At 35.7% G+C, this 23,565-nt stretch overlaps 4 protein-coding genes across 8 annotated transcripts in view; 2 read left to right on the top strand and 2 right to left on the bottom strand.

The window, feature by feature from the left end:
• The first annotated feature begins 3 nt into the window (after window positions 1-3).
• Window positions 4-1,520, top strand: LOC136411003 (myosin heavy chain, clone 203-like). The gene has a single exon (XM_066393406.1). It carries the CDS (start codon window positions 118-120, stop codon window positions 1,423-1,425), a length of 1,308 nt encoding a protein of 435 aa, XP_066249503.1. The 5' UTR covers window positions 4-117; the 3' UTR covers window positions 1,426-1,520.
• An 827-nt stretch (window positions 1,521-2,347) lies between these two features.
• On the bottom strand, window positions 2,348-5,553 carry LOC136411005 (CLIP domain-containing serine protease B4-like). Of its 2 annotated transcripts, none has more exons than XM_066393409.1 (7): window positions 5,236-5,553; window positions 3,798-3,972; window positions 3,476-3,741; window positions 3,334-3,421; window positions 3,099-3,286; window positions 2,910-3,005; window positions 2,348-2,858 (listed from the first exon to the last, which is right to left on the bottom strand). In XM_066393409.1, exons 1-7 carry the CDS (start codon window positions 5,330-5,332, stop codon window positions 2,545-2,547), a joined length of 1,224 nt encoding a protein of 407 aa, XP_066249506.1. In that variant the 5' UTR covers window positions 5,333-5,553; the 3' UTR covers window positions 2,348-2,544. The 2 variants fall into 2 exon arrangements, with proteins under 2 accessions (XP_066249506.1, XP_066249507.1); XM_066393410.1 differs by having other exon boundaries at window positions 2,910-2,978.
• A 1,132-nt stretch (window positions 5,554-6,685) lies between these two features.
• On the bottom strand, window positions 6,686-7,570 carry LOC136411007 (uncharacterized). 2 transcript variants are annotated; one of them, XM_066393413.1, is made up of 3 exons: window positions 7,375-7,570; window positions 7,109-7,310; window positions 6,686-6,980 (listed from the first exon to the last, which is right to left on the bottom strand). In XM_066393413.1, exons 1-3 carry the CDS (start codon window positions 7,454-7,456, stop codon window positions 6,722-6,724), a joined length of 543 nt encoding a protein of 180 aa, XP_066249510.1. In that variant the 5' UTR covers window positions 7,457-7,570; the 3' UTR covers window positions 6,686-6,721. The 2 variants fall into 2 exon arrangements, with proteins under 2 accessions (XP_066249510.1, XP_066249509.1); XM_066393412.1 differs by having other exon boundaries at window positions 6,686-7,068; window positions 7,119-7,310.
• A 2,876-nt stretch (window positions 7,571-10,446) lies between these two features.
• LOC136410754 (protein Wnt-4-like) overlaps window positions 10,447-23,565 on the top strand; it is a 50,028-nt gene continuing 36,909 nt past the window's right edge. For 2 of the 3 annotated variants that reach the window (XM_066393064.1, XM_066393062.1), the window contains exon 1: window positions 10,447-10,848. Coding sequence is in view for 2 of the 3 variants with exons in the window: in XM_066393062.1 (XP_066249159.1) it covers window positions 10,763-10,848 (86 nt within the window). In the remaining variant the exon portion in view is untranslated. Of the gene's footprint in view, window positions 10,849-21,552; window positions 21,913-23,565 lie in introns of those variants that run through there. The other variant, XM_066393063.1, reaches the window with a different exon arrangement.

Below are 23,565 nucleotides of genomic sequence, written 5' to 3'. Positions count from 1 at the left end.
AAGTAGTGACAGTGACAGTTTACTATTAACTAAATGTCAGTTTCAAATAAACCGAATTTATACGTTTTCAGCTATTTTTTCAAATATTCATAATTTTTAACCAAATCGCGCACAAACATGCCTCCCCAACTAAAAACCAAAAAAGGCGGACTCAGTGATGCACAAATCGAAACAACCGTTCGTCTAATCCGAGACTACTGGCCCGACTACCCAGTAAACATCTCAAACATCCGCAATCCAAATAAGTTGTTCGTCCTGAAATTCTACAGGGATTGTGTTGCCAACTTGGACGAGAAGTGTGCTTATGTAACCAGGACTGAAGCCTCACCCGATCCTCCAGGGTTAGGAGAAGAAGAACTTTTATTTTTGAAACTTTCGAGAAGTATTCCTCCTCTCATGGATGCTCACTTCAAGCTGGGAGACTTGTTAGTGTTTGACCCTAAGAGACTGAACAGTCACATTTTGGTAACTATGCATTTTCTTATTGCAACTGAACAATGTATAAATGTGGCGTTCGACAAGTGCAAAGAAGTGTTTGACATGCAAAATAAACTAGAAAATGATAAGGCAGAGATTGATAGACTGAAGGAGGAGATTCTGGTGAAACAGCAGACCTTGAAAACTGCCAGGTCAGAAAATCATAAGCTGAAGCAAATAGCTGAACATATCGCTCCTGAGTATACAGATACAGTTCTTTTGATTGAAGACAGTGAAAGAAAATGTAAAGATTCCATTATGGAAATCAAGAAACTGAAGACTAGTCTTGAAACGCTGCAAAAGGAGATTGAGAAACTGGAAAATACTGAGCAGCAGTTGAAAGAACAAGTGGTCTCTGAGCAGGAATATTCCACATTAAAAGACTCATTGAACTTATTGATTAAGGAGGAGCAAAGATTGGAGGAAGAAGAGAAAACCAATGATCTTTGTGAACAAAAGCAGCAAGTAGATCTTCTTCAAACTTGTCTTCACAAACTGGAGCACTTGAAACTTCCCACAGAAATTTTCCATCTGGCAGAGCTGCGCTCAGAATTGAATAATGAACAACAGAATGTGGATTATATGACAAACATTCAAAAGGTATCTGAAGATGAAATGGACAAATTCCATTCTGCCTTAGCTACAGAGAAAACTGTTGCTTGTTCTGAGAGAAATTACCTTGAGGAACAGCTTCAGAAAACTATGGAAAGAGGGCTATTAGAGGTGGCTGCTCAAAAGAACAAGTTACAACACTTTTTAAAAGAACAGGAGGCTACTATATGTGATTTAAGACAAAAGGTATCTTTAACTCAAAAGGACTATGAAAAATTGAATGTAGAAATGCAGAAGAGAGCCAATGAGTTGGTAACAGTGCAACCAGAACTACTTCAAATACTCAAATGTTTTTTGGATTGCTTAGGCAAGAGTAAGAAAAGTTCTGTAGAATAAAATTTGTTAATTGCTATTTTCAAAAGTTTATTAAATAAGAATTTAAGGATTTAAACCTTAACATAAAAATTTCTAAATGCGGAGAAAAGAGAAAAAAAGAATAATTTTAAGCTTCCCTTTAGTCCTGACATGAAGATTTCTTTCTTTTTCTAGTGTGATTCTAGTTGTATACTTTGCAGGCTGATCTACAGAATTGAAGAAAAATAAATGCGACATTAGCAATTTATTTGTAAATTTTGAAATTTGAGAGAAAAATGAGATACCAGTTAAATTTTTTACTTCATAATTTAAAATTAACAAATTGCATATTGGAAAGAATCCTTGATGTTATGGTGAAAGAAATCTCCGTGGTAACTAGTCGAACGTCGATTATAAACCAGGGTTAACACTAGCAGTAAAAGTTGTACTTCCTAAAGATCAGGAAAGACTTAAAAGAGAATGTAAGCGTATGGCTATGCCGGGTATCGTAAATACTTTGGAATACAGAGGCCACTGAGAATGTTGTTAATAATGCATAATTACACTACAGGGGGGTAGATCCCGATTATAGCCAAAGTAGAAAATAATTCTATAATTTTTTTCTTCTATTGGGATGTTGATTGTATATTTTATAGGTTAGTCTACAGAGTTGAGGAAAAACAATGCAATATTAACAATTTGTTAATTTGTTCTATTACAGGCAATTAAAAGTTTACATAAATCGAGAAATTTTAATCTTAAATTTAAAAAAAATTATACACCAGTTAAGTTTTTATTTATAAGATGTAAGTGATAAATCGTATATTTAAAAGAATTCTTGATATTATGGTGAAGGAAGTTTTTAGTTTTAATTAGCACAAAGTTAGAGAATAGACCCAAGGTTCCTCTAAGCTTTAAAGTGCAATAAGACTTATAAAGAATATATTAATAATTAAACAAGTAATAAATCAAACAATTTATTAAGACATTACATTCACGAAACATCACTATCTTAACAGGAATTATTGATATTATCAACATCTTAAAGCTTAAAATTTTTGATATTTGTCAAAAGATGAATGTGGATTTTAGATATTAGGTATATAGGCATTTTAGTGTTAAGTAATTATATTTAGCATTACATCCCTAATAAACTGCACCTTACGGTACAATATTGTCCAGAATCCACCACAAATGGCTTTTTACCCTGGTGTAAATTCCAGGTTTACCCTCGCTCCCACACTTCCTGGGCCCAAAAGACACAATCCCATACTGGATAAATTTGGGGCTGCCCTCGATCAGCCCTGTGTACATCAAGGGCCCACCGCTATCGCCTGCGCATGAATCGCGCCCCTTATACCCACCTGCGCAGATCTGGTCTGATGTCACTGACAAATAACGCTGGTAGATCTCGCTGCAAGCCCTCTCTGGCAACACTGGAACTGAAGCTTTGAGCGGTACGGGGCTGTGGATATCTAAAAAAAATTGGAGTTTTAAGAAAATTTTGGATATGAAACAATATTTACCCTCTTCAGTAGTGCCCCATCCGGCAACAATAGCAAATTTTCCCGTCAAATCATCATTGATTTCGGCCACTGGAAGACATATTGGTTGGACGTTGGCTGAGCAGGAAAAATAGTGAAGGTAAACTTTGCAATTTCACAACTAAGGCTTTAACAGAAGTTGACACACTTAAATTATCATTTCTTACTTACGCGGTGTAAAATTGGCAACTCCGTCTATCTTTAGCAATGCTATGTCATTCTCATGAGTTCTGGGATTGTATTTCGGATGCACTGCAGTCTTCGCTATGTAGAAATCCTGCACTGGCGGAGAGCAGTAGGTACCATCACAGTCTACTTTGGTAGTTGAGAGGTCGTACTCACCAAGACGTACGCCTAACCTTAAAAAAATGTTCTTTTGATAAATTTGATAAAGACTTGTACTCACAGAGTTGTGTTCAAAATGCAATGTGCAGCTGTTAGGATGAAGCTCTCATGGATTATGGTGCCTCCACATCTATACTCTATGCCAGAATCTGCGTATTAAGAAAGCCATTAGGCATAAGGAGAAATATTCTGAGTAATGATACCTGAGGAATTATAGGCAACAAGAGCCATCCATGGGAACTCCTCCAAAGCAGTCTTCTTTCCATAAGTAATCCTATTATCGAGGGTTGTTATAGACCCACATCGTTCCAAAGGAAGTTGCTTGAAGTTAGGGTGCCTCTCCAATTGACTTACCCTATTAGAGTTTTCCAGAAAATCTAGAATAGATCCAGAGAGCTCCGGTTTGTTTGTTGTAGAGGGTAGTGGTCTTTGCGTGGTGGTTGTAATGGGGAAACTTGGTTCTAAGTTTCTTTACGAAAGAACAATAATTTAGTGAGTTGATAATGGTGCCATTATGGTACCTACATGAAGCAACAGACTTTTGGAATGTCATTCTCCATTTCTCCGCATTGGTGTCTAACGATGATTCGAATTATGCTTCTGGGTCTTGGAATTGGAGTCTCATCCAAGAGTTTTATGAAAAATGGGCATTGTTTGATGCTGATACACGTGTCCCCTAGTGGAGGCCGGCAAACCCTTGCTGAAAAGAGGTTTTGCATTACTTAAGAATAAGAAAAGAACTTTAAAGTAATTTATCAAGGTTTGGCAACCTGGCATTGATACATTCATAAATGTCATGGTGATCTTAAGAGATATCCGAATATATCGGCCATGTTGTTTTAACAAATAGCAATTGCCTTGTTGCCATTTACTGAGTAATTATTATAAATTATATTGTACCTCTAATTTCGCAATTTATTGGGTAGGATAAATTCATTTAAAGTATCTATTGAAAGTTTCAGTTAATTTTTATTTCGGAAAGAAAATATTGTAATCTCTTGAAATTTTGTGCTTAGTTGGTTCTTAATTGTCTTTATGAGAGAAAGAAAGTGACATCATAATTAAATGGAAAACATTGGGAAACTGGGAGGATTTTCATGAAACACGTAACAAATCTTAGGAAATTTATAAAAAAAGCGATTTTATGATATTTTATTTCTAAAAGAAAACGTTATACGCAGCTCATTTTCTGCAATTTTGTTTCTGTAAGTAATCTACTATAAAAGAAAATTTAGTATTTTTTAACATTTATTTAATTGGAACTAATTCCTTCAGTTTGAATTTCCGGTTAACATCAAACAGATTTCGGGAAATTTGAAAAACAACACGGCACTGAAATTTTTCTATTAATTTTTTAAAATTATATAGGGTGCACTAGAAACAATAGCTCAAATGAATATTGGATGTGAGAGCTCAATTAATTTACACTCTTAAAAATTATCCTGGACAGTTTTTGGTGCGCTAAATCCATTTAAAATATCCGTTGCAAACTAACTGGTAGATGGCGCCATCTGCGCTTTACTAAGGTACCGAAAACTGACACGACTTTTTGTGTCAGTGCCGATAATTTGAATATCTTTGCGAATTCATATACCCCGACTATTTTTATTAGAAGTACTTCAATATCACAACTAATTGATGGTTTTAGGCGTCAAAAAGTGTCATTAATTTGTCATAAAGTGTTTAGCTACGCGGAAGTGAAAGTTCCGATTTCGTTTACCTAGTAACCATACAAGCATCATAAAAACCGAAGAATATATTAGCATGCTGCAGCGTGCATAAAACATCGATTACGATGATGCATTGATTATAAATGCGAAAATGCTCATTTTATACGAACACATTACACATCAGAGGAACGTAACTCATAAGTTTAGAAAAATTATAAACGTCAAAACACAAACTTTATATTACAGCCCAGAGGGCCAGTTAATAGATATTGCAGGTATAAAATCCAACTTACTTTTGATAAAACTGGGAATAACGGAAAAATCACTCGAACCAATACTAACTGCACACAGAATCACGATGTACACACACAAACACTTAACCGCCGTCATGTCTTTTAGTGTTTACTAATGTTGAAACATTAAACACTAAAGGCCTGTTCTGGCAATTAATCCGTGATCGGTCCGTGATAGTTTGAGATTGTTCACAAACTAATTATAACACGCATGTGTGCAGCCCGACTATTCCAAACTGTTGGAATAAGATTCGTTGCAAGAATGGCTGTTTTGGTTGCAAAATGTGCTACGGGCACGTAGAAAATAAACTATGGACGCGTAGAGAATAAACTACGCGCATGTGGTAGAGAAACTAGGGATAGAAGAAAATGGGCACTCGAAAAATCTTTAAAGCGCATATCTCATGCTTACACTGGTACCATGCAAATTTTACAATGTTTTTAGAGATTCTGATAAGAAACCTAGTGCCTGCTAACAATTGGATTTTATGGTTATTTGCAGCTTATTTTCGCAGGTACCAGCGATGGGTACACTGGTTCGTTGAAATTTGCACGAAACTGTGTAGAGATCAAAGATTGATGATATATTACGTTAATGTCGATTAAAACGCGTTTGTTTTTATGGTACCCACTGATGGTACCATCGGTGTAAATCAATACAGTAATTAAATAGTAAGTGATAATAACCGTGTATAGTTATATATGAGGTCGGATTTTGCTTATATAATGTATAACATTATAGCAATAACGTGTAAGTGAGTGTGTTGATATGTCAGGAGGAGGGAGTGGTTCCCATATTTCTTCAAATTATTTTATGAATGTAAATATGTTAAATGCTGTCGGAAAGCTCAAAGGTTGCTTTAAAATGACAAGTACGGGCAGATTGAAATGCCATTTATTAGAGGCATACTGAGCGAGAGTTTGTGTTAGGAATTTTCAATCTACAGGAATAATTAAAATTTTATTTTTTCTTTAAAATTTCAAGTTTATTCAAAACTTATTAATTTAATAGATTATACAGGATTAAAAAGCTTCAAGGTTCCTCTAAATTTACAGTAACTAACAGATTAAAATGTCATTTGTCAGGGTTGTATTAGGGAAGTCTGTAAAAATGATTTTCAGACTAAACTACGATTCAATATTAGATAGTTTTCTTAAAGTTTTTGAGTTTTTTGTAGGGCGTTGAGTCAGTAATTTATATAAATTTAAAACGATGTTTTTTTTTATTGATTGGAGACTCCTAGAAATAAGAAATTATTAACTTAAAATGCCGAATATGCAAAGATAAAATCTCGGATACCAGGGCCGCATCATGCGAAAGTTAAAAAATTAAAAGATTTTATTACATCTCTGGTGAATTGAAAATAACCTGTACGCAATTCAAAGTGAAGAATGAAGAACTCAAACAGAATTCGGTTTTTTATATAGTTTTAATTTATTAACATTCTCGTTTACGCTTACCCTAACATCACAAACTCACAATTTTCTAAACAATTTTATCACCACCACTTTTGCTCGTCTGCTGATCCGCTAACTTTGACATCCTCCTGGCGAAAAAATCGTCCATCAAAGATACCAGTAAAGCCTGATTAACAACCTCCATCCTCCTCTTCTTTTCTTCCTCTTTGCTGCTTTCAAACTTTCTATTAGTGTCCTTACTGAGTTGATGATCCAAACGCCGATTTTCCAATTTCCCTAAACCGCTTATGGTTGTGGTTGTCACGGGCATAGATGTGGTGGAAGAACTTTTAATTTGCTCAAAAAAATTAAATTCCCTTGGAATTTCTGATGGTTTAAAGATAATTGATGATGGCCCATTTTGAGTACGAGTATCTGCACATTTAGTAGATTAATTAGAAGATTTTAAATATACGTTTTAATACCTTGAGGAACAAGACAACAAACCATCGGTAGATCTCCGTCGATGCCACATTCCTGTTGCCTCAAATAGACCAAAGTGGCAGAAATTAGGGGCCTCCTGAGACCCTCCAGGAGCTTCATGTAAGATGGACATTCTATGACTTTCACGCAGGCATCTCGGATCCTGCAGGTCCTATTTATTACTGAGGGCAATACTAAAATTGCAGGAAAGTTATGTGAAGAAATAGTTCAGTGATTGGTCAGTTAGTAGGTACTTACCATATATATAATGGCAATAATGGTACTGGAAATAGCTAGTGTAGACTATTAGAAGCAGTATAATTCTACTGAAGTTTGCCATGTTTATATTTTGGTACCGAAAAAAAAATGATAACAAATTATACTGATTATTTTCTGAACACAAAGAGAAACGTCCTATCTTAGTGGTTTACTCGAAATGTACTACGATCAAGAAAGATTTTTAGACAGGTACCTACTAGGTATATTGCCTGGAGTGTTCGGTATTACGCTCACACTTAGGACATTTTCCCATTTCTTAGGCTCTATTCAAAGATCGTGTAAAAAAATTTATAATAATAATGAAATATTTTAAAACACCTCTAATGGCTTTTTATCTGCATTTCATTTATGTTAATTTACTGATATCTGATACAACTCGTTATGTCTTATGATTGTTAAATTATTTATTTACTTTTAATTAAAATTATTAACAGATTTTAAGCTTTTGTAAAATTTAGTAGATTACGACTGGTTTTTCATATTTTTTCAGTAGATTAGCTGAATTTTTAGTTACTCACTATAGTGTCTCGAGTAACATCTTGTGTAAGTTTTTTGAAACTCAATCGTCTCCGTTACACTGTTAAAGTGGTGATCTGTAATCGGCATCCATATAGGCATGTCCATTTATTATAGTAGAATGTAGGTGGCGCTGACTGCTTTTTTTAAATCAACTTTAAATGAATTTGAATTATCACAAATTCAATTATCCCATCATAGATATATCGTTAATCGATTTCACACGCATCACTCAGCTAAAAGTCATTGCAAAGTATCTTCTCATTTGGGATTTTAAGGGGCATATCTCCAAAATTTCACATATAAATAAAAATAAATTTTTTACCTGGTTTCTAATACAAGATCCCGTATATTGGGCATTCTATTTAAGTCTGGCAGGCATTAATTTCACATTTGTGAGATATATATTTCCCTCAAAGACTATCCACAAAATTCTTATTAGTTTGTTATTAAGGATCATGTTGGTTCTGGAATATTTCATAAAAAGTGAGTCCGTATTAGCGTCCCTTAGAAACCGTTTTTTCGGTTTCATGAAATTGTGAATCCATTTTTGTCGACTTCCGGAATATTTCACACATCCCTCAATCTAGAAAAAATCGAGTTTTTGAGGATTTAATTAAAAAAAAATTCACATTGCTCGCAATAACTGAATTGAAATTGTATAAAAGTAAACTTCTCCGCTTGGTTTGTAACGCTTAAAATTATTGATCAGGTTTGATTTGAAATCGATTTCACACAATTCGTAGAAACATATTTAGATTCAAGATTTTTAAAAGTATTAATAAAATTGAATCAATTGAATCAATTTCACACACTTTATGGTATATGTCATCCAAAGATTAGTTACAAAACCTTCTCAATAAAAAAATTTTACATTTGATCTCTGAACCAGACAATTTCGATATTTATGATTTTGTGTGTAATTGTATGAAACATAAGGCAAATATGTGAAATTATCTCTTACGAACTTTATTTGTAGCAGGTAAAATATGGACTTATACCTACTCTCTTGCATACAGTACTCTATCGCAGGAAATATCTCGAAAACAATGTGAAATCATTTCTCGAGGGATGATGGATATGTGAAATTAAAGTATTATTGAAGCGATTGATGAAAATAAATACTAGGAATTTCTTCCAGTGAGTAATTTTGTGTGACATTCCAGCAATATGTGTGAAATTACTTGACACAGAGGCAGTTTCAATTGATTCCTTTGCCGTTGAGTGATTATTGAAGTGATATTGAACAATTCTGATGGAATTTATCGAAAAGAGATCAAATACCGTAATAACTCAAACAAGAAGACATAAAACATGAAAATTTGAAGCGCCTCGATGCGGGCTCGACTTGTGTAAACACCAGATTAACTAAGTCAAATAAAAAGCACAAAGCCTTTCTACGTATTCAAATAATCAAATGGCTTTCAAAAGTGCCGAAGAAACGGGGGAGCTTTGCGTAGCTTTGAGAGTGTTTGAATTCGGAGACACCGACCGGCCTTAAGATCACAGACGAGACGCATATCTAAACAACGGTGAGATGAATGCAAACGATGTGGATGATCGTGTGTTTCGGAATGACTAATTTTTGAATAATCGATTGGAATTGGAGTTCATGGCTTAATTAAGACTTAAGCCTATTAAATATTCATATATTCAGCATATCAATGTGAGCATTTTTCAAATTCTGCTTTCATTTGAATCTAATGAAAAATATAGAATTTGATGACCGAAAGCGGTGAGCAGTCGATTTCAGAATTTTATTAATCCAGATTTCGCAATATTTCACACAAACAATTGAAGACGAACACGTGAAATTTCAGAAAATAATCAATTTCAAGAAATTTCCAAAGGATTTCAACCAAAGTACAATATTTCTATCTCTCATTGTAATGAAATGAATTAAATTCGTTTAGAGTTTTTGGTCTCTGTAGTGAACTTTTACACTGTTTTGAAGGAAGTTTTTGACTAAAATTGTGTGGGTAAGAAAGGGCGAATTTCATATTTGACTTTTATGCCTTATTGATTTACTTTTACCGTTGTTCTGATTCGATTTCACACGATTTTTGGATTACTTTGCATCACTTTAGTTCTCAATTGTTTCTTAGGGAGTTCTGTTATAATATTTTCAAATTTCATGCTGAAAACAGTACGTTTGAAAAAATAGTACTAAGAAGCAATATCACATTACTTCTGGAATATTTCACACCAAACGATTTTCGAGTGAAAGTACTAAGGACGTTTTCGCTTAGGGTTTATTAAATTTGGGGTTATTTTGAATGAGTTACTGAGGCTATTCTGAGCTGAAAAAGAGGGCAATGTTTGCTTAAAAATTTCTGAATATTTATTTGCTGCAAAATTCCCTGTAATGCCAAGCAACAATGTTATCAAGCCCAGTCTTCTCAACGACACCACTATCAATCTTCCAACGTCTGATAGCGACCCACTAATCTAGTGATATCTCAGTGATAAGTGATAGCTCAAAATCAACTGATATCTCGAAAAGTGTCACTGCAAAGCAATTAGATCCATCGCCTTGCACATACCTGTCCCGAAACCTTCAGGTTTAGGTGGTTGGGTCCAACAGGACAGGGAAGCGTCGCGACGCCTCGCACGTGGGGCGCAGGGCGGGCCTCGGCGCGGACCGCCGCGTGGGCAGGTCCGGCCCGCCCCACATGGGGCTCCGCTGGAAGAGGGGCCCCCAGTCTCGTTCCTACTGCGGTCGAGCTTAGGTCGGCGCGTGGGTGCTCCTGTCCGAATCGCGACGAGTTTTTTTTGGTTTAGTGAGGTGGACTGCCCTTGGAATTCAGTGAGGAGTGATTACTGGTGAGGAGGGCGCCTCGCACGAGAGGAGATGAGGCGCCGGAATGGGGGGGCCGTCCTCCTTACCGCCACTGTGGTGTGGATGGCGCTGTGTCAGTGCACCAGAGCTGATTGGTGGTGAGCATTTTTTCCCCACAATATCTATAGCAGTTATTACTGGATTTAAATAACAATAATATCAGCGCCTATTGTAGTGAAATTATATAATCTTATGCAAACCATCTAGCTCTCAACTTTATTTAAAATCAAACAGTAGCGGACGCGGACGGGCGGTTACCCTTAGATCAGCCACTGCAGATGGAAGAAAAGGTTGGAAATTTGCTGGATCTTGAAAATCTTCGGTACGCCAATGATTTTTCATGTACGCTTGCTGAGTACCAATGTGCAAGTCCATGCGCTATACAATATGAGAATTTTACATTTAAAACTAGCGGGGCGCGCTGGACGCACTTAAAGTCAGAAACCCAAAAAATGTAGGTAAATAAAAGAATTATATCGAAAGAGATCAAAACAATTCAAAGGAAAAAGCCGTCGTTTTATGTCAATCAAAATTGTGAAAACTGGTAGAGGCTCTGAGGAACAAAGTACCCCACTGATTTTCATGGATATTGAAAGTTCATAATTTGAAATTAAAAAAAAACAATGTCACATCAAAAGATGTTAAGGAAAGGAAAACGTTACGGAAAATTTGTTATCTACATCATAAAATTCGCAGATGTTACTGATGATGAACTCAGTACGTCATTAGTTTTCACAAATATTGCAAACAAAAACTCAGAAATCCTAATTTTTCAGCACTGCTATGGAAAAATCAGGGTCTGACCGAGAAGGCACGGTAATAAAATCGAAATACATTTAGTACGCCGCTGGTTTTCAGACATATTCACAGTCTGTAATTCGTGTTTTGTAAATCACATTAAAAAAATTAGGAATCTAGGTACACCGAATTCAAAATCAGCAAAATGTTAAATGTTATATAAAATTTGTGGAACCTTTGAGAATCTAAATACGCCACTGGTTGTTATGAAAATAGAAACGTCACTTGCCTATTGGATGCTAAGCAGTTCTATAAGAGTTCTGTGTAGTTTGAAGAACGTGCATTTTTGGCCAGTAAACGCAGGGGCGTACAGTAGACAATTTTCAAGTAAGAAGCTCAGACAACATAAAAGGTCAAAAGGGGAGTTATAAATTTGTAAAATTTCAGGGTTTTAAAAAACTGCGATACGCCAATGATTTGATATATACATATTACGTGGGGCAAAGGTTTATTATTATTATTTGAGAAATTATCATATAGTAAATACAGAGGCGTACTGCACACAATTTTAAATTCAGAAGCAGGGCGTATCGTTTCATGTAAATGAGGCATTTACGATTTGCGAAATGTGTTTGATACGCCACTGAATTTGAAAAATACTTTTCTTTAATTTTGGTGATATCAACGCAAACTTGGGGCTTTCAGATTACGATAAACTCAATAGTGCCGGATATACTTTTGGAACTTTTAAACTGGACACACGACTAGACATTCGAAATATCATTTTCTAAGGATTTTCCATTCTGTTTATCCACTTTAAATCTTACCGTGTTTGGCTAGTGATACAGCGCTTAATAATTCAGGATTTAAAATAGAATTTTTTTAATAATATAAAAAAATACAATTGCATATCTTGCCTTCGCGCATATTAATTAATTCCTGAAAAGCACTTTGTCAAGTCATGATTTATCGTTCCGTACTTCTATGTATCTTTGTCAGGAACGCCAGTGGCTCGACGATTTTTTTAAATTTCGGCACCTCTATAGAAACTTCGGATTTTTAGTTCGAACTCACATTAAATCCAATAGTGTAGTTTCTGTGAGCTGTAAATTTTTAGACTAATTTCCATTTATCAAATTTATGGCTGATGCTCCTCTAAGTTTTCGCAATAATTTTTTGCTGAAAAGAAAATTTTCTTCGTAATTTTGCTCTCTCGAAGGGACAAAATTGCAGTGGCGTAAGATGTTTTCTAACACAGCTAGAATTTCGTTTTAACAAGTTGCCTAAATTTTTCCTAGATAGATTTTTTGATACGTCGCAGGGTTCGACAGGAATTATAAATGAAGTTTAGAGATATTAAATTGTAAAATCATCAGTGGTGTAGCAAGCTTTCAAACTGTGGTTATCAATTTTTAAAATTGCCTCTGTTCCCCCTTCGTAACTTTGTACTATAGTTTTTGTAGTCCCATCGGGGCTTTATCTGCCATATCAAGGGCTTATGTCTAAGGCTTGTCTCCCATACGAGAAAAACTGTCCCATTCGGTTTTTTGAAGGTGTACTCCATCTTGACAATATTTTCCCTCTTATTATTAAACTATCATTTAAGTATAGAATACATTCCTGTTGAATAAAATAGGTGTGTAAATTGCTTTGTTACACCTAATTAAACAGGATTAAGAGATTTTAATACAATGAACCAGCTCGTTTGTTTCCAGCTTGTTAGACTACGCAATGAGAACGTCGCTCGAGGTTTGAATCGTCATTAACGATGCACAACAGTCATGTTATTGATAAATTAAATGGGCTTGAGTTGTAAATTTTAACAAATCAAAAATAAATGTTTAAAAGTGTTTTGGAGACTTTTGGAAAATCACGGAATCTTCATCATCTTGTTTCTGGAAGCCTAGTAAAAGCTGTTCATTCAACATCAATTCAGTACACGAGCGTTGCGTGGAGTTTGAGAATTTTAAATCATTCCTTAGGGCAGTTTTTGACTAAAAATGTGAATTTTTTAAAAAACTCAACGGGTTTGGAGGAAACTTGAGAGATTTCAATTTCTAAATACTTTGTAGGGGCGATAGTCTCTCAAAGCCAACATTGATTTTCGAACCCAAAAATATATTTTTAACACAGCCCTGGATTTTCACAATAGTTTTTCTCGTCATTGCAAATGAACTTTTTTGCTTTAAATTTACGAAATTAATTTTTAAAATTTTGAATAATGAATTTATACAATTTTAGGAGATTTAATGGACACTTATTAGGTTTCCGAGCGGTTAAGGAATCAGCGGCGTAGCCCATTATTGCAAAGGAATTAAATTCTCAAGCTGCGCTAAGATGTGTTTATAGCTTTTACACTTTTACATCTGAATTTTATATCTCACTGAGCTCAATTTTATTTTATTTATTTATTTTTTTTCATTTCATTAATTTTCAAAGCTGTTTGAGGCTCTTGAACTCTTGACGAATCAGTAACATCGAGGTACTCAAAACACGATTTTTTGCATCGTTCTCTGCGCGTTTTTACTTTACTTCAGTCGATGTAAAGTCTTTCTCCCGTTTTTTAAAATTTTTTTGTGAAATTTCATTTTTACTAACCGGCCCGTGCACAACAGAATCCCCCATTTTAGCGATATGTTACGATCACATTCCCTATATGCCTTGGATCTAGGATCAGGCTGTGAATCGGTCGCTTTGAAAGAAGGGCCTAAGATTGTTTCACCATGACCAATTGACCAATATCGGACCTGATTTATGAGCGGTAAATCGATTGTTATATTGAATCGGGAGAATGAGGAATGGTCGTTATTCACAGTCATGATGCTGCGTGGTGGAACCGCGGTGCCGTGACCAATTGCCCGGTAATGTGTTTAACCACCGGCCCTGTCCGTTGGTCATCGGTCATTTACTGGCTCTTTACGAGATATTTCCAACAACTTATTAGTGGGCAGCTTACTAGGAAAATCACTATAATACCCACGAGATTTTGGTATACCAATGACAAAATAAGATAACGACTAACGGTATATACGAGGAAAAAAGGAAGTCATGTAGGTACCTCGGATGGATTTATGGCATAATTGTGTAAAAGAGCGAACAAACACATTCAAAGTCAAATTCCCTATCTTCTCATAGAAATATGTACGTCTTTTGTACTTTATTACGTGGGTAGATTATAAAGAACCCACAGACTCACACGGTTCCTTCAATAGAATACTCCAGACAACTTACTAAATATGACTCACCACACTGACTGAGTATGTACATGATAAATTATCACCAATAGATTGTGCAGAAGTGTTTTTACCATGAGAAATTCTTTGGGGCATAACTGTTAACTAGAAGTTGATGAAATGGGAATCATCTATGCTGTAAAGCATTCGCTCAGCTTCTTCTGATGATAGATTAACGGGGAGGTGTCATGTAATAGAGTGCCTATGCCAGAGAATGTAATGAAAATGTCTGAATTACCATAACGAGGAGTCGTTTATCATGCGATGTTGATGTGGTCTCAATTGAAAATATGAATGTTAAGGTCTGAGTTGAAAGGTGAAGGTGAAAAAATATGGATGCAACAAGTTGCGCCACTGAATTTTGTGCTTTTCAAATTTAAGCATTTCAATTTGATTTCCTCATCGTCGCATCAATCTCAGATTAATATCTCCCCAAAGTATTTAACAAAATTCGATAGGTTTTACGTATAAACACAAGCTACGCCACTGACTTTTGTGATGGTAAAAAAACTTAAACCTTCCCTTATAAATTTGCAAGTTAGAAAATTCGCTTTTTACTAGTTGGCAACATGCCGGCCTTAAATTAAAAATGGTAAAAGCAGGGTAAAATATGACCTGAGGTGTCCAGTATTTTAAAAATTCATTACTTCATTTTAAACCAAGCTACGCCATTGGATTTATTACAGTTTGAAAGCACCAAATTTTTTTATAACTGCTCCTAGTTACGAATATTTCAAAAAAAATTATTCGAGATCTCCAGTGGTGTATCAAATACAGATGCGAAGGCTTAAACGCCCCTATATTTTATTTTAAAATCGCCTTTGAACACTCGCGCAGTTACGCCACTGATGTTTCTAAACGTCTTGCTGTGACTGCTCAGTGGTGTATCAGTTTTAAGTCTAACGCCAGAATAAAATATTCAACAACTGAACAAATTATAAACGTCTTTGTTTTAAGACAAACACCACCACTGATTTTTTTTAAAGAAATCAAGCCAGTTGCGTTGCTGACTTGAGGTACGCTACACCTGTGATTACGCAATGGTATATCGGGTAAAGATCTATTCTAGAAACTAGGGTGAAAAAACTGACCTTAAGAGCCTGTTTTAAAAAGGTGATACCTGCGTTCAAAATTAAGTTACGCTACTGAGTTTTTGCGATGCAAAATCTGTAATAAAAACATCATTGGGAAGCCCAGAGACGTACTAAAACATGGAGAATAAAACAAAATCTCCGAGCCAGAACTCGCTACCGAGTTTACTGCAAAGCACAGATTTGAGTTATGCCACTGAGCAGTCTCGTTACAGCTGTGACTACTCAGTGGCGCATCAGGTATTTTTTTCCGTTACGTTTTTTGGTTACGTTCCATGCGCCTGCATAATTCGCCTTATTTGTATGGGCGTAGAAATCATACTTTTATTGGGTTCGGATTTGTGGCTTCAGATGAGACACCCTGTATATTTTCACATATTTATGTCTTTACCACATGTAAATTTTTACGTATTTCACTCAACAATCTTAGGACTCAAAATCTCCTTCTCCAAACGCCCAATAAAATCAAGGGTTTTTACATAGGGTTGCGTAATGAGCATCTCGGAAGTAGGTAGAGGATTTTTAAAATTTATTTTGACTCAGGATTCAGTTCAGTTACATCAATTGTTGGTTTCTTCAGTTGATTTAAATTGAATTGATCAGAGTTTTTTAATGATTCTGAATCCATACCGTGCAGGATTATTCCATCGCAATTCATCCTGCGATATCGCTTCTTCTCGCACGTACCCATATACACCCAACAAAAGAGGTTGACCTTTTGTTTTACTGATCTAAACTTGTTAATTGGAAAAACCAGTTGCGCGTCGCTTCTCCAAGAAACAGACGGTTCTCTCTTCGTGTAGATGCATGAAAATTGTTCTCCTTCAACAACATCTTTCAGAAAAACGTTTTCTTCGGCTTAAGCTGAAACTTCTTTATCTAAATACGTCCTAACAAGGCCTTAAAATAAACTTAATATTCCGGCATAAAGTTCTTTAATGAGACATGCGACCCGCTAATGATCTTCATATTCAGCCGAGGATAACGACTTGTCAAGATATTCCTAATTTTCTGAAACGCCGTCTTCCTTTTACCTTTACTAATCTAGTTTGTTTGTTTTAATTTTCAGCGATATACGTGAGTAAATATAACCAGAGATTAATTAATGGCGAGCTGCTTTAAGGAGAAGAAGGTGATGGCAACAATGTGATACTACTTAGCTTTCCTTGATATCCTTTAGGCATCTGGGAGTAGTTTTTCCTCGGTTTACCATTAAGGCTGTGTCTCAACTAAAACCCACATATGCCCATTAGTTAGTCATGAAGGAATAATGTATTTGCACCTGAATGCCGTTTAATTATTATGCAAATAGAGCATAAGGTAATAGCCGAAGGTTAGGAGCAATAACTATGCCAAAAGGCGATAACAATCGGTTAATATTTATCGTAGTAGCTCGTTCGTTTTTATGAATGGGCAACAATAGGACGAGGCACGCAAGCGAAGTGTATTGAACTTGTTTGTTTTGGCAATAAATTTAGCGATAAAATCGCGGAATAAACTATAAATACACCGGGAATTGTTGTATAAGTTACTCTACACGATACACCTACCGCCGACGAAATGCGGTAGACGAAATACTACTGGGATTTCAGCAAACCGTTCACGGCGTTTGATAATGCGAAATCGGGAAAAAGGACAATTAACTAATGAAAGTGCGATAAAAAATAACGCAGAAAAAAGGAGTCCCAGAACCATGTTATGGGAAGATTAAAATCAACAATGAGGCTAAATCTAGGAAACCAGAAGTAGTTGAATCCCTACAGTGGAGAAAAAAAGAAATCTATTTCTACCGATGCCTTAAAAACCAGAAGATTTAGGTATGTTAAGAGGTATTAGGTATTTATTCCTCCTTAACTGGGGAACTAGAAAAATCGATGATATGCAGGACGTTTCACAAAGTATGGCGAGAAAGACTGAAAAAGCCAAAATTATGAAAATTCATGAAGGCATTGAGAATTTTCATAATTTGATTTGAATTGAGAAACGAAACAGACAATTGATTTTCATGGATATTCAATGAACATAATTTTGAGTTTTGTAAGAAATCGCCATTTAACCGAGAGAGGTAAAAAACACCAAAGAAAAAAGTCGTAGTTTACCATTTAAAGACTTGGAACTTTGTAGAAACTCTGGAAATCGAAGTACGTCACACGCACAGATACATATCCGTGAATACTGCAACTTCCTAACAATTAACTTGATACAAAAAAACAGGTGCGTACCAAAAGGGATTAAAGGGGTGAAGCCCCAAAGGAAAAATTATCATTAAAAATTGGTAGAAGCTATGAAAGTGCGGCACGCCACTGATTGATACTGCTATGGGAAAATAATAAATTTCCGTGAATTAGAGTGATAAAAGTTAAAATTAAAAAATGCGAGAGTGAAACCTACGAGGTCACCGGACCGAGGTAAAACCGGCAAAAGTGAAAGGAATCAAAATAAAATTTTAAAAAAAGCGAGAGCCAGAAAAGTTACACTCGGAGTTAGAGCGGCAACGGAAACCAATTAGAATAAAAGGAAAAATACTTCCTCAACTTACACCTACCAATTTCTTCGTGTGCGGTATACCTCTAGGGCCTTCACGACACATCGGCATTTCGCCTATACCGCATCTCTTAATGGAGAATACATGGGAACAAAATGAGCAGTTTTAAAGAGAATTAACATCTCAAATTAAGCGAAAACCCGTTGTCATCTACAAGGAGCCAGAGTCAAGAAATTAATTAAAAGTTACGACCCCCTCCATCTACATAAACAAATACACTTTTCCAGCACCTTGTGGTATTTGCATAATGGACTCCAATGTTTGTAAACATGATGCCCGAAACCTTCACTGTGTCAATGACACTCGAAATGCTTCGTTTGGGGTTTTGGTCTCGAGTTACATTCGCGATTTGCCGACAAAACTTCCGGTTTTGTACTATCAAATCAGAAGCGAGAACGGTTACAATCGGATGAAACAACGTGGAAATGTGTTAAGGTGTTTGTTTGGGTGCCTACTTTAGCAGCTTCAAGTGGCAACGGCAAAAATTTTGAATTTCGGATCGTCTCGGAAATGATCGCCGTCGCTTGGATTTGTTTGAAGTTACAACATGGAGGACGCGTGTCAAACTTTGAATTTTCCGGTAAAGTTTTCGGTGACATTTTATATGTATATTTCGGATTTATTTGAGCCCAGAAATTGCATTATTGGCCATGAATGTAGTGCCTCATGCTGTTGTAGTTAACACTGGTAAGTTTGCAGAATTTTATCCGAACTAAGGCGTGGAAAGTATTGAAATGTGAGTAAAAAATTAACCCCCACTTTTTAACGTTCAAATCCTACAATTCCAATTTTAAGCTTTGCAAATTAAACGACTCTAACTTTCCAACTTCCGAAACACTGAAAATCTAAGCTAAAATATACTTACTTTTCCTTTCCCAAGAAAATGCCTCTGGCGAGCTTTAGAGTTCTTAATTTTAGTCTAAAAAACTCGTGTTTTGCAACCTGCAATACCCTTACTTTTCGATTATATAACCAATGCACAAATGTTGTCACTTTCAATTCCTGTAAAAAAAACATCAATCGATAAAGGTTATTTCAACTCTGAAAACGTGTGAGTCTAAGCTCAAATGCCCTCACTTTTCAACTAAAGAATTATTACAAACCTGAATTTTACCCTCACTTTTAAGAATTTCCTAAGTATGATAGTGTGATATACCTTGCCACTTCTGCTTTGAAAAAATACAATTGACAAGCATCAGAGAGGTGAAGGGTATTCTCACTTTCAAGTATCAAAGGGCCGAAAGGCTTCCTCACTTTTCAACTCTCTGAAAAATAATCATAATAAGCTCTATCCTTGCTAGGAATATCAATAGATGTGTGTTTGCTCTCAGAAATATTTCCAAATCACATTGACTTCGAAGCAAAGCACTAGATGTCGCCAGCATTTTTAGAGTCAACCCTTAAAAACACTCAAGTCTTTAAAGCTTCTAAGTCGGAGTTAAGTGCTCGTCGGTACCGTTTGGATCTTCCTTACTCTCTAACTCTCCAATGCGGATTGAGAATTAATGGATAGGCAAAAAGCACTGGTTTTCTCATTCCGTTTAATATGTCTGTCACGTAGCTATTTAAAACCCAGTAATTAGTAGTTATGGCTTCTGCGGTTACGTGCTGTTACGCTATAAGTAACTTTATTCTAGTTAACGTATGAATTAGACGTTGGCAAGTATGTGGTTTATTGCTTTTTATTCTGGGTATAAAACTATAAAACTGATTTCTTTATGACTTGCGTTGAAACTCAGCGTGCGATTAAGTTGATAATCCATTAAACCTTCATAGATACCACACAAACCACTCTCATGAATTCACAAGCACTAGGTGGACAAGCCTGGAAAGTCCATCTTTCTTATATTAATTAATCCATCAGTTTCTTAGGGATTTAGAATATTTCTTCATCTCTAAGTTAACAAATCTCTGCCTCAATTACCAGCCATTAAAACCACTTACCTATGCATCATATCGCGACTTCTTGCTTCTTCTACTAATGACTAAGGGAATACCTCATAAATTATGTCTGTTCAAGGCCAGTTTTTACAAACAAACCAAAGGTAGTTATCATATTGGGGATAATCTGGCCATCTGTCATCTGGCTAATTAAGACATAAGTGGAAACAGGAATTTTGTTCCTTTGAACTTAATGATTCTCAATTTTTAAGACCCGGAACAAAGTTGCCTCGTATTTCTCGATTTATACCTCCAGACTGGCCGTAACCCGAAGGGCTTTCGAGAATAAAATTTGACGACCTTACCTAATAAAACGTCTACGATGGCCGGCGCAAGTACCTCTTTTTAAGCTCGGAATGGTCCAAATTAAGTTTATTGTCCAACTACTATAGTAAAAATATCGTAAAATCTTGGAATGTCCTATAAACTCTATTGTAAATTGGGCCTTACTATAATAGAAACCGAAGTTGATGGGAATAATTTCTTTTACACGGTGGTCACGCTCTTTGTGTATTTGGAAAAAGTTGGAGCTACGGACTACAGAGGACTTTAAATTATTCTTTAGAACAAGGCTGAGGTGCTTCAATGGGACTCAATAAATATCAAAAAGGTTTCGGTTTTTATTGCAAATGCCGATACGCCTACGAAGTTCTAGGTTGCAATACAGTGACGCCATTGGAATAAAATCAACTTAGGAAATTCCGCGAGAGTCAAAATTGAGAGCTTTCTGTCTGAAAATCCTTAATATTGTCACAAACACCACGTCTATGGGGTCATAGAGTGATAGCTACAAATCTAGAAAATATCTTTGGAACTAGATTGGGCCGCACCACTGAAATTCGATTAATGTTTAAAACTTCATTAGGTCGAAATTGATAGTTTCCCTTTTTCTCTTATAAATTTTTAATAAATAAAAAAATCTTTGAACAAATCGTCACTCCGCCTATGGATTCGTAGAGTGGACCTCGACTGCGGCACTGGGATTCAATATACAGTAAAAACTTATTTAGGGTCAAAATTGGAATTTTAAACTTTTTCAATTTTCGGCTCAATGGGGATTACCTTCCGAATCATTTTGTCAGTAGTACTTTGCTCTATTGATATTTTCAATGAGGCCCTAAAGAAAGGTCTTGCTGTTAGTGTTGGTCTGATTGAAGATTCTTCTTATATGCGTGAAAGTAGAGCAAATTCCACGTTTTCCTCATGTTCCCAGATTAAGACCGGAGGTTGGCCCATATCTGTCCACCTAAACAAAGCCCCAATAAAAGTTAACCAAATATTTGACTTGTTGCACATCTCTAACAGCCCACTTCTACTTAGGGAGCAATTTTACGATTATTTTATGTTGCAAACAAGGAAGTCGCTTTACATCAACAAAAGAAATTTTAATTAGAAATTGTGGCATTTCTAAGCAGGAAGCTATTTGACTTCTTTCGTTTTTGTACCTGTGTGTGTGACGCCCTTGTAATCCCTAGGAGAGGATTATTTACCAAAGATCTTCGCCACTTCTTATCACACTGAAGCCGACTTCTTTGTCTGAGACCGTCCTTTAGCATGACAAAAGCCAATTTCCACACTTCCAGCGCATTTAACACACAGGTAGACAAAAGGCAAGTTTTTCTATCTTTGTAGGTCACTAAATAATAGTCCCCTAGACCAAAGAACTACAGCTAATGTATCTTACTGGAAACAGTGTCGTAGTGCTTAGTTTTCAAGCATAACAAGCTCAGGTTAAACATGCACAAAGGCTTATCTGGAATAGATTGTAAATGAGCTGATGCGACGCTGGTTTTTTGAGGATCAAGTTGCGAATTACTGTGAAAATGCAAGCCACCTGGACCTTATATATAACGTCAAAAACAATGGCGTGGCAAGCGGTATTCAATAAGGATAATTTTATTAAATCTCATATACAAAATTTTACATAAATGTTTTTAACTTTAAGTCTGTGTGTTACGCCTCTGGTTTTTAAAGAACTAAATCGCGAAATTTAGACTGGCGTGTAATGCCTTGTTTTACGTGATAATTTTAAAACTAAAAGTATTAAATTTATTGGCGCAGTTTTCAAACCAGTTTGTTACGTCTCTGATTTTTGAAGAATAAAATTAAGAATTTTCTTAAAAATTAAACACAACAATCTCAATAATGGGGCAGCACACTTTTTCCATCGCTTTTCCTCATTGGAGTTTTAAGAAATTCGGGAAAGATTTACAAAGGTCTCTGATACATCTCTGATTTTTAATCAATAAAATTGGGAATTCGCTTAGATACCAAAGAAGCTTAAAGCTAATATATCCCACCAAAAACAGAGGCACGGGATGCTTCATTCGATTTTTACCAATTTTTATAATTAGGAGTTTAAGAAATTCTGTAAGATTTTATCAGCCTCTCTGCTACGACCCTGATTTTCGAAATATTCAACAAAAATACTCTTTGAGACGCAATGAAATTGTTGTCAACCTGAAGAACTTTCCTTTAATCATAACAATATTCAATGCAGCGTAATAAAACTCTACATTATGCAATTACAATATGCCTCCCACACCGATCCTCGCCTAGTCCCCCCTATAAAAGACCTTTTGTTCAATATCCAACATTCAGCGATTCTGGGAATATTGTACAGCAGCCACTGCTGACTTTTCAGAGATATTCCATTCCTCGAATATCGCATTAGTCAAATATACAGGGTGTTACCATAATCAAAGTTCTCTCCCCGATACAGCCGGACCATTAGTAAACCTTGTAATCTCCAGTATAGTGAATTAAAGGGCGTAAAAATGTGATTAGTAATATGTATTTTGCGTGCCGAGTGGCCATCGCTGTTGAAAACCTACAATTAATTACCCGGTTAGCCATAAAATACCCCCACACTATCATTATCGTGGACCTGGATCAAGTTTATGGTGCCAAACTATGGAAGGATCATAAAGAAGTCGGGACAAAGTGGAAATTTGCTTATGATTTAATGGACTAATTTCCATTTTGATGCTGGTAATTTGTTAACTTAACATTATGTATTCTTTACGTTGTCTACGCATAAAAAAATGTTGTTCTTCGCCGTTATTCCGGAGATTTTATGAAATCGATTCATAATAATAAACTGAAATGTTCTGCGGTAATTATGCAATTTTACTTGAAAATTTAGACTTTAGCTCATAAATTATATTATAATAATTTGAGTCAAAATCCTGTATCATGTAAAGCAGTGTGAAATTTTCGAAAAACTCTTCTCAACCAGTTCCATGATAGTACCTTCAAACGGTTTTA

Source organism: Euwallacea similis, chromosome 9 (assembly GCF_039881205.1).
Source record: "Euwallacea similis isolate ESF13 chromosome 9, ESF131.1, whole genome shotgun sequence".
Lineage (NCBI taxonomy): Eukaryota > Metazoa > Arthropoda > Insecta > Coleoptera > Curculionidae > Euwallacea > Euwallacea similis.
This window is presented reverse-complemented; position numbering and strand designations above follow the sequence as displayed.